Source organism: Ciconia boyciana, chromosome 27, assembly GCF_034638445.1.
Source record: "Ciconia boyciana chromosome 27, ASM3463844v1, whole genome shotgun sequence".
Taxonomy (NCBI): domain Eukaryota; kingdom Metazoa; phylum Chordata; class Aves; order Ciconiiformes; family Ciconiidae; genus Ciconia; species Ciconia boyciana.
Genome location: NC_132960.1, coordinates 1,103,093 through 1,114,218, shown reverse-complemented (window position 1 = coordinate 1,114,218; position 11,126 = coordinate 1,103,093). Strand labels below are relative to the sequence as shown.

At 57.4% G+C, this 11,126-nt stretch overlaps 1 protein-coding gene across 1 annotated transcript; it reads right to left on the bottom strand.

Moving 5' to 3' along the window:
- Nucleotides 1-6,195: 6,195 nt before the first annotated feature.
- TMDD1 (transmembrane and death domain 1) lies at nt 6,196-6,900 on the bottom strand. The gene has a single exon (XM_072847278.1). It carries the CDS (start codon nt 6,898-6,900, stop codon nt 6,196-6,198), a length of 705 nt encoding a protein of 234 aa, XP_072703379.1.
- Between the last annotated feature and the right edge of the window lie 4,226 nt (nt 6,901-11,126).

Sequence of the window (11,126 nt, the reverse complement as noted above, 5' to 3'; positions counted from 1 at the left end):
GCGGGATGCTGAGGCACGGGTGGCTTTCTGAAACCCTGAACCCTCCCTCCCTCGGTACCAGTTTTTGCAGCTCTGCACTTTGCTGCTGCATGGGTTTTCTCGCTTCTGTAGCCACGAGGGTTTTTAACAAGACGCAGCACAGGGCCAGCTGCGTCCCGGGGTGCAGGGTGGAGAGCCGGCTGTCGGGTGCCTTCACGTTCTTCCCATTTTTTACGCTTTCATAGACTGGCGACTAAAACGGCCCCGCAGGTTGGGTAGGAATCAGAGCTACCTCTTGCCTAGTCTTCTCGCTGCAGCAGTAAATAATGCCACAGAAACATCACGAGCCAAGTCCAAACATTTCTTTTTCTCAATGACCAGACTCAGACATCCCCAGATCCTGTTTCGTGGTGTCCTCACGACTAAGCCAGCTCTCAGCCACCGCTCTGGTTGAGATGTTTTTCTTCAGGGCCAGCGTGGGTCTTCTTACAGGGTAGGACAGCAGCGCCGCAGCACGGGTGCTTTTCTGCCGGCAGCTGGACGGAGAAGCGAGGGGTCAGTGCTGCTGCTCGCCTCGACCGGGAGGTGCTGAGGTTAAGTGTGGGCGTTCGAATGTGGACCAAATTAAGGGTACCCATAATAGCGGGGGAAAAAAAAAAAACCAAGACAACAGAACTTGATGGCAGGATGAATCTCGGTTTGCATAATCTCACAACCCAGAAAATTACAGGAGTCACTTAAAAAAACAAAACCAAGCAGGAAGCCATCCAGCAGCCATCGGTGCCGAGTCGGGCGTCCTCGACGCGCAGCCTAGCCATCGCCATGTCAGTGGAGCAGCTCTGCTGCACCCAGGAACACAGCAAGGAACCTTTTCTATCCTGTCAGCTCTTGCCCCAGTTGCTCCTAGGATATGATGTATAATAACAGAGAAAAAAATACATACACATGTACAGGCTACATTGTAAACAGCACAAAAAAAAAAGAAAAAATAGCTGAAAAGTGTGGTTGAACTTTTTAAGAGAATATTATAAATACTGTAATATATAATTTTATTTTATCGGCATGCCTTTTTGTAAATACAAAGAACTACAAAAATAATAGAATGGCTTCTGGCTTATGCCATTGTCCATGTTTATTTTTATTTTTTTAATATTTTTCTGTTTTCCTTAGACTTTAGATAGCCAGTAAATGTCCCCTAAAGAAAAAAAAAAAAAAGACAAACAAAACCCTACCCCCCCAAACTAGATTTTAAAAAAAGCTTTATTGCAAATGATCTTTGCAACAGCAAAAGTATATATTTTTTGGGTTCCAATGTGCAATAAGTTGACCACTTCTATGCAAGATTTGGCTAAACTTCATAATTGTTCTTAAGCTGGGCTATTGACTCGTAGGTGAAGCTTGGTACGTTTAGCGTTCGTGCTGGCACTTTCATTAAGCTACTCAATTCCTTTAAAAGAAAAAGTCCCTTCAAACTATGTAGATATATTTATTTTTTTAACATGAGATCTGTAGTAAATGCGAGAGGCCGGTGGTAGTGTCAGTCGGCATTGCTGAGAAGGAGCAGGAGTGGATGGTTTCTCACCTGTTCCTTGGCTGGAGTCGGTCCTTCTGCTCAAAGACAAGTTTTAGGGGGGGTTTTGGTTGGTTTGGTCTCTCGGTTTCCTCCCTAGGGCAGATATTTCCATCGGGTGCTGAAAGCAATGGGTCTGCATTTCTGTACATCTTCACTGGGTGAAGCCAAGGACAGAGAGGAAACTTTGGTCAAAGAGCATTAGGGACATTCGTGTCGTACGCAAATCTCCAAATTCAAATGTGTGCACGGGATTTATATTCCGGATTCAGGGTTGTGGGAATAAAGCAAGGGTGGTGGTGTCAATTGAAAAGACGTAGCCAAAAATCAAGACTACAACAAGTAGCTCTCTTCCCTCCCCCACTTATTAAATCCTCCCTTTTGGGTTAATTTGTGACTGTGTTCTTCAAAGAGCAGAGGGGAAGGGCGATACAGAAATACCAATTCAAGCTGCTTTATTCACTTTTCCTGTTCACCTTTTTTTAAAATATAGAAGCCAATGTTGAACAAAACAAATTACAATAAAACCATGATGTTACATAGAGGCCACACCCGAGTTTGAATTATTTAATTTTCCGCCGCAAAAAAAAAAAAAAATGTTAAAGCTGTAAAAGATCAATAGTGAAGATTAGTGTATTAGAAATTGCATGGTGGCTCATAATGATCTTACCCAACATGATTAACAATTACGTTACTATAAGCCAAAAGAAAATAAAATAAATGTTACCCTTTTCACTGTACAAGGTAAGGTTGTCTTGGTGTCCCAATTATTTGACTGGTTGCATTCTCCTTCCCCCCCATCTCCTCCATGCTTCCTTCGAGGCTGTTTTAGTCTGGTTTTATCGAAGCCATGCAGCAGAGAGCAGAGTAAGTTGCAGTAGAAGCTGTTGGAAGGGACTTTGGTGCGTTACTCGGTGTCGGGGCTCCGCGGGTGCCTGGCGGCCACGGCTCAGCCTCGCTCTCCGTCCTGACCTGCCCGCGCTGGGTCCGTGGGGACCGACGCTGTCGGGGGTCAGTGTCTGCGCAGGGCTCCTGTCCCTGGGGCGGGTAGGTGCCCTTCGGCAGGTCGAGCTGGAGCCGCAGCAGCGTGACCCGGACGCGTCCCTTGCTCCACGCACAGGGGACGGCTCTGCTGCTGCTGCCCACGTTGGACCCGCTCTGGCAAGGGAGGACTTCACTCCGCAGCGCTTAACCCTGCAACTCCTATCACTTGCACTGAAAGTCACTTGAAAAGACGAGCCAAAGCAGATCCAGAGTCGCCAGCGAGCCCTGCCCCGTGCAACGTCAGGGCAGGTCGGGAGCCAGCAGCTCCCGTGCGTGGACGGTGCTGGGGGACCTCCTGCTGCAACCCTCGCTTGGGCACGGCGCTGCAAGACCACAACTTCGCGTCCCTGTGCTCGGCTTGCTTTCTCCAGAATCCATACGTGTCCAGTGGGCTCCCACGTGCAGTGACAAGGACTGGTCAGTGGGGACCCTCCCCTGCTTGGGGCACAAGCCCACGTGCTCCCAAAGCAGGGGGTCCTGCTGCTCGGGGTTGCTGAAGGGCCCTAAACTGGGGCTGCAGCTGGACACCCGCACCCCACCGTCAGCCCCCCACCGTCAGCCCATCGTCCTGTCCAGCTTCTCCCGCTTTCGACCCAAAGGGCTGAGCAGGGCACGAGCTCCAGGTATTGCCTCTGCCCCGTTGGAGGGCAGGATTTAACCTGAAGTTGTTGCAAGTCAAATGGCCAAAATATCACCTTGAAATTCTTTTTCCTATTAGAGTTTTGGTCCAATTTCTTCAACAAACATGAATTTTGCTGCTCAGTTAAGGCCAGCTAGGTTAGCAAACCACTGGCACTGCAAGACATGGAGCGTGGCTGTGCTGTCCTGCACCTCGCCAGGTCAATGTGTCACACAGAGCCGACCACACTGGTTTGATTTAAAAAAAAAAAAAAAAAAGTTTAACAAAAATCATTTCCCCTTTGCCAGTTTTGCTGCATGTTGTAATTTTAGAGACGTGTGTGTGCATGAGGGTGTATCCTACAGTAAAAGTGCAGCCTCGTGCTCGGCGCAGGGCATGGGGAAGGAGGACTCGCGCCCACCTCCTGTCCCCGTTCTACCCATCTGTAAATTGGGCGTCTCATTCCCTACCTCACAGGGGTGTTGTGAGGCTTAATTAGCGACCGAGCGTAATGCATCGAGAATCTCAGGCGCCGAGGTGCGTGCAGCCAGAGCTGGGCACCGGGGCACGGGGGGGGTGACAAAAAGGCTGCTACAAACATCCTGAACCGGCACGGCTCGAGCCGCCCACCTTCCCACGGGGGCCAGAGCTGACTTTCCGCTTTGCATAACCTGTTCACGACACTGGTTTCTTTTTTCCCCGTGCTGTACTTGCTCCCCACTTTTGTTCCTAGGTTTTATTCTCTGTTCTGTTTTACACGAAGGAAGGAGGGGGATGAAGCTGGCCGGGGGAGGGAGGGAGGAGGAACGTGCAAAAACAGCGGGCTGGGAGTTTGATGGCTGAACTTTGAGTTCCTTTGTACTGTACATCTTTTTACTTTGGAATTTGCAATAAAGAGGTACGTCCATCTTGTTTTAACAACTTCTCCTGGCTGCCCTGTCATTCTGTTACCTTTGCACAGCAGCAACCACCCTCCCTCCGTCCCCAAAAGTCCCTCCATCCCCAGAAGTCCGCCGTCCTCAGCTCAGACAGGTCATCGCTTCTGGAGCAGAAACCAACGGCGGAGGCAGGACTCCTGCGGGGGCTTTACCAAGTCGGGCTGATCTGAAGCGGGGACGTCCAGATCCAGCCCCTGCCCTGAAGGAGCACCCGGGATCCTCATCTGGGGGGCAAGTCCCGGCTTTGAAACCCACACGGTCTCAACGCAAAGCTCATACCAGCCCTAGCAGGGCGTATTCAGGCTTTTTGTGCCTTAGGGAGGCCGAGTGCTAAATTGCATTAGGGGACGTATTCTGCTGCGACCGCTCTGGGCGTGCTTCCTTGCATTAGCCTACCCCTGCAAATGCACGCCGCTCCAGGGAGAACTGCAACCCCCGAGCAGCATCTGTGGCTGTCAGGGGACTATCCCTCCTTCCGCTCCAGAGTAAACGCCGTTGTCCTTTACAGCTCTAACACCATCAGACACGCAGCATCCTCCGAGCTCCGATCCCTGCCATGCCACCAGCACCGGGCTATGAGCCGCTCATCGGGCTCCCCGTGGCCAAGGCAGACACGCTGCAGCGCGGGAGGGCGGCGTGGCAGATGGCAAAACAGCCTTTCCCCCCAGGAGCTGCGATTCCCACGCCGGGGCCGGCAGCAGCACGAGCAGGGCGGCCACGAAGCCCTGACCTTCACTTACGGTCAGGAGCCGCCCCGAGAGGCTCTCTGTGCCAGGAACCGGCTGCGCTGGTGCTTCAGGAAACAGCACTCTCTAAGGGCAGCGGGTACAATTTAATGTAGAAAAAAAAAAGTATTACATAAATAGTTAACTGTTCCGCTCGTCTTTTAAAGCGGCAATCAGGGTTATTTGTCCTTCCTTTTCTTCTCCAATACTTGCATACCACTGCTGGCTGGTTGGATTGATGCAAGCCATTTCTTGATACAAAATACAGGTTTTAATTCTAATTACAGCAATGCAGATGGCTATAATCAGATCCAAAGCACGCTGCCCCCCCCCTTTTCATTGCGCTGGTTTGGTTTCAGTGGTGGGGAGAGGCTGCGGACACTCCAGGACAGCAGAGAGGCTGCGGCGGGGGCCCGGGGATCCCTGCCGGGCGCAGCCGGACCCGGCAGCATCACCTGGGGAGCTCCAGCTTTTGTGGTTTTTAGAACTATGCACACACAAAAAGCCGGCGAGGCGTCTCAGCGCCATGCGCAAATGTTTGGATATTTGCAGTTTTCCCTGTGCGTCCGCTTCCTCCAGCGGGTTGCAGCCTGCCCTCCCCCGCCCCACCAGCAGCACAAACCCCATCGGAGCCTCGCTGTAACGCGCAGCCTGTGGGTTTTAGTCACTTCATGGGAATTCCTTGGCTAAGAAATGGAGAGAAAAAACTAAACCCACAGTAAGAGACAGACCAAGAAGGGAGCGAAGCCTCCAGACCGTCAGCGGCTCGGATGGCTCCTCGGCACGGCCAGCTCCTGGCTTCAGGAAAACCAAGGTTGTCGTCCAGGACAACTCCGAGCAGCACAAAACACCTCTACCGCAACACCGAATCAGGTCGCTGGCGTTCTAATTAACCTCTCTCCCATGAATAATTAACCCCAGGTACTGGCTTAGCACAATAACCCAGCAGAGAGTTTTTGTCCCTCCCCTGCCTGGTGGGGGGCAGACCGGGCGGTGGGGAGACCCCATCCTGGGGCATGTGGGGCTGCAGCGAGGACGTGGCCAAGGGTGCTCTGCCCGGCTCCATCCCTGCCGTAGGGCACCCTGGCATCCAGTGACAACCGGGGACATCTCCAGCACAGCCGGGGATGACGGGGATGGTTGGTGGACACCCAGCCCTGGATGCTCCAGCAGGACCTGAGCCAAGGATGGGACCCTCCCTGCCCGGGAGAACACACGGGGTCGGTCTCTGAATCTCAGCCCCTCCATGCGGCTTTATTGAGTCTCGTTTTCCCTCCAGCAGCTTCTGGGAGATGCTCCGGTTCGGGTGACATCCCAGTTTCAGGTGGCATCCGAGCCCAGCGTCCAGCGGCAGGAGTACATGGCGGCTGCGGCAAAGAGGACGGAGGCGAGGAAGCCCCCCAGGACTCCCGAGACCACGGGACCGACCCAGCCCAGGAGGCTGCGGGTGTACGGGGGGGGTGGCCGCCTCTCGAAGAGCAGGTCCCCCAGGTCCCCCGCCGGGGCCCTCCTGCCCCGCGCCCCACCGTGCCGCTCGCCCTCCAGCAGCAGGGAGGAGGTGAGGTGCTGCACGGTGCGGCTGTACTCCTCCACGTTCCTCCGCAGCTCCAGGCTCCTGTCCTGGTTCAGGTTTTTCCCCAGCTCCCGGGCGATGTCGGAGCGCCCGATTTGGCGGAGGCCACGGGCCAGCCGGTCCCAGGTCGTCACCTCTCCCGCTGTCTCCAACCAGTCCCGCAGAGCCTCCGAGCATCCCACGGGGTTGCGGAGGTCCCGGCGGCGGCGGGGGCGGATGGGGTTGTTCTCTTCAGAGAGCCGGTCCAGCTCCCGCTCCCCCAGGTCCCTGTCGGGCCCCGCCAGCTGTCCCTGGAGCTGGCGGCACTCGGAGGGGGACAGCAGCTGGGCGATGCGGCTCATGGTGTGACGGCCCACATTGGCTGCCACCATGTCCTCGCACCGGCCGCCCACCACCAGCAAGAGCAGGATGAGTCCCATGGGTGCCAGCATCGCTTGGGTACCCCTTGGCATCGGGGTGGCCCAGGAACACAGACGCTCTCCTCCCTGCCCTCCGATCTGACCTCACAAGCCGGTGCATTCCAGGGACGCATCACTTGTCCCCCCCAGTGCATCGTCCCATGTCACCCCCCAGGCCTGCGCATCTCCTGTGCCCCAGCTCAGCCCCTCGCCTCCAGCCTGGCGTCCCCCCCAGCCTCCCTCCCCTTCCCAGTTCAGCCCATTTGGGCACCAAACGCTCGCAGAAGGGGGATGCGGGGACAGACTAAACGGTCCCTCGATTCCCAGCAGAGCCAAACCAAAGGGCTGGAAATTTAATGCTGTCTGCGGGGGGCTTCAGGGCACCTTCGCCATTGGCAGTGATGTCTGTCTGTCCGGCTGTCCACCCATCTGGGCACAACTGCTTCTGCTTCCCGCCTGTGTCCGTGGGGCCCAGCTCGGTTGGGGCTGTCCGGGCTCGGCAGGTGCCATGCCCACGTCCCTGCCGGCACTTTTGCAAGAGCAGGGATGGAGGACAGCCGCTGCTCCCCCGGGACGTCTCCACCACCCTCCTCCCATCTCCCGAAGGCCCCGAGGCAAAGGCAGCACCCCACCAAGGAGGGGGTACGGAGCACCCGCACACCCCACTGGGAACCTGCGCTTTCCTCTCCCACCCCCAATCGATGGAGCAGAGTTGAGTTTAACCGAAGCGGTTTTGCTCGGGGATCGGGCGAGGACCCCCTAACCACGAGGTGGCAATGCAGCCCCGGCCACGCACCACCAGCGCACCCGCTTTTTAATCAGGGTGGTGATAAAGCTGCGATTTCCCCAGATCTCCCCAAAGAGCTGCAGTGCAGAGGCTCAGGCCGTGGGGCTGTGCCGGGCCCGTGGGCCGTACCCGGGGCTCTACCGGGGCTGGAGGAAGCGGCCAGGACCAAAGAGCAGGAGAAGGAGCAATTCCCTGGCCGGAAGATTTGCACGGGCTCACGTCGCGGGGCTCCATCCTCCGTCGTTGCCTCTCCCAGCTCCGTGAGGCAGCTGCTGCTTCCAAACATCCTCCAAGCAGCAAAGCTGCCGGATGTGCCGGTGCCCGAGGGCCTCATCCCGCCACGAGGATTTTTAGGACCCTGATCAAGATGATTGTGGTGGGCAGCCCTGCTCCGGGGGTGCTCCGAAAAGCAGCCCATCTCCCCGGGATGGCTAACGGGGATGGAGGGAAGGGGCCCGTGCAGCTCCTTCGGGAGCGTAAATAAGGAGAAGATGGGATACGGCGGCCGCGGAGCCCCAAATCCGCTGAGCAAACACCTCCCGCTGCAGCCGCCTCGCCGGGGTGGGGTTTTGGGGTGAGGACGGGTCCTTCTCCCCCACACTGGGGCCTCAGCCCCCCACCCTGATCCTGCTCCATGGGGAGTCACAGGAGGGTTTTTCCAGGAGTTTCTGCCTTGATGAGAGCTGAACCGTGGCATCAAACGGGGCTCGGAGCTGCCCAGTTTCCCTCGTAAGCCCCCTGGGGACAAGCCCAACACCCAACCCAAAAATGAACAAATTCTGCATGAAAACACCAAACCCAGCTGGGGACAGCGGCCGCCACACAGGCTTTTCAAGACCACTTTTTCCTTGATAGCCTTATTAAATCTTGCTACAGAAAGTAACTCTTAAACATGCAAACCCCTGCTCGCCGCTCCGCTCCCGCCGCCACATGAAGGGGGTTCCTTCTCCTGCAGCCCTGATGGGAGAAGCAGCGCCGAGCACACGGTCTTGGATGGCTTTTGCCAGCCCCATCCCTGTAACGTTCAATTTTGCACCGATGACAGGGAGTTTTTTCCCTAAGGATGCCAGATTTCAGGGCTAACACCACCGCTGCCATCATCTTGCTGCTGCCACCCCTGGAAATGCTCCTGCCCATCCTTGCTGCCAAAAGATTCGGGACCGTCTCTCAGGGAGGTCCAGGCAGCGCCGGGAGGGTCCATGGAGGAGCCGGGACCATCCCCTGGGTCTCCCCAGGAGGAAAACGCAGCCAAGGCAGATGCACCAGGCCGACGGGGCAGGAGGAAACGCCTGTGCTTGTCCCACCGGCCGGTGACGAGGACAGCGGGTGAGCGGCACACGTGGCCAGGCTGGGGAGGAATGCCAGGAATGCCGGCGCTGTGGCCCAGCATGTCCCGCACAGGACTTGGCCTGGATTTGGGAAGAGCGGGCAGGTTTCACGAGTTTTGTGGAATCGAGTCTCCGAAAGGTCAGAGTCCAGCTGCAAAGTCATTTTAATAACCTGAGATGCCGGGAAGCGTCCGCCTTGCCTCCCTGTGCCGGCACATCCCAGCTGGGGCCAGCCCGTGGCCAAGCCTGGCGCTTTCCCCGGCCGGACGCTGTTATCCCAGGCAGGATATCCCAGCGCAGCCCCAGCGAGGGGGTCCCCATCCCCATCTCCCCGTCCTGCTGCCGCGGGGCTTTGCTCACAGACAGAGACCCTGTGCTGGCTACCACCGGGCTCGGCAACAACAACCAACACCGCCGGCTGCGGCCGAGCCGGGAGGCCCCTCAAAGCCAAGACTGGCCGGGTGCTGCCCGCGATCGCCGGCCGAGGCCAAGCCCAAACCTCGCCCCGGCACCACGGGGCTGGACAAAGCAAAGTCGCGAAGTGCAAACAGGATCTGTGAGGCCTGGGAGCGGGGATGCACCGCGTCCCTTGCAGCAGGTGGAGAGGAGCCGAGCCTCCCTTTGCCGGAGGAGGAGGAGGAGGAGGAGGGAGCCTTCCTTCTGTTTTCCCGGCTCGTGACTCCGCAGCCCATCCACCAAGTAATTTATTCATAGCGCAGTAACCTCAGGGGTCCCGATAAAAGGCCGGAGCTGCCGCATTGTTCCGGATGCGCCAGGGCCAGCACAAAGGCTCCGGGCACCTCCCGGCCACCAGCCAGGGATGCCGCCGTGTCCCCTCCCGTATGGGGGGCTATGGCGCCCGATCCCTCGCCCTCCCACCCACTGAAACACCCTGAAGCCGCCGCACTAATTGCCACAATTATTTCTGCTCAGGGCCCCCCTCCGTGCGGCTGCGCGCCGGCTGGTGCTCATGAGCCTCGCTCCTGAGCTGGGTGCAGGGACAGAACCTGGGGGAGAGGGGGGGACGGTTATTAGCACTTGAGAAAACAACCAAGCAGGCAACGGAGGGCTGGGAGCTGCTTTTCCCCTTCCTGCCATTAATAACAGCAGCAAAGGGCAAAAAATCCATCCCTGTGGCACGGCCGGGGTCCCGCAGGGATGGAGGGAGACGGGTCCGGTCCAGCAGCCACCAGGGATGAGCGTCCCCTCCTTTGGGGTCACAGTGACGCTGCGGGACGGGGATGGCACGCAGGGCTCGGGTCAGGGCTGCTCGCTTTCCACAGCTGGCATTCACGGAGCCACGCTGCCGGCCGGAGCTCGTGGTTATTGACACGCAGAGCCCGGCCATCGACCGGGCGCTCGGCTCCACGCCCGCGGCGGAGCTAGAGGGGATGCGAGCGCGCTTGGGTTGCTGAGAACACAGGGGAACGTCGACGTGGGAAACCCCCCCGTGGCACCCGGGGAAAGGCGCAGCCACAGAGGTCGGCAGGGCAGTGCCGGCATCTGCAGGGATCCCCCACCGCACGCTCGCAGCGACGCCAAGGTCGCAGCCTTCGCCGCAGCTCCCACCGCAGCCATGCTGCTCCCGACCGGAGCGAAGCGATGTGGCACTTCGGGACGCGGTTTAGTAGGCAGGGAGGCGTTGGGTCGACGGTTGGACTTGAGATGATCTTAGAGGTCTTTTCCAACCTTAGTGATTCTATGAAGCGCCTCCTGCTCACTCGGCATCGCTCCTACGACTCGGAAGCTGCCCCAGACATGGGGGAACTGATTAACTAAATTAACTGATTTCAGGCTACAAAATTGTCCAAGCACGTAACTTCACACACACACACACAAAAGAAGCCAGGATGAGGATGTCACAAGCCTCCAGATAAATGAACACCGCATAATTCTTATGAAATTTTGAGAAATGAAACGGTGGGGGAGCAGCAGCGCTCCGTGCAAGTAATTCAGCTTAAAAAAAGCTAAAAATTCCACCCAGCTGACAAAGCGAACATTAACCCAGGACCAAGCCCGGGCCAGCCCAGACACCGGAGAGCAAAGCTCGCAGCCAGGCACCGCGGGCAAAGCCCCTCCTCGCGTCCCCCGTCCCCCTTCAGCCCCCACGGCCGCCCCTCCGACCTGCGGGGCTGGATGCGTCCTCGCCGGCAGCAGCCAAACCT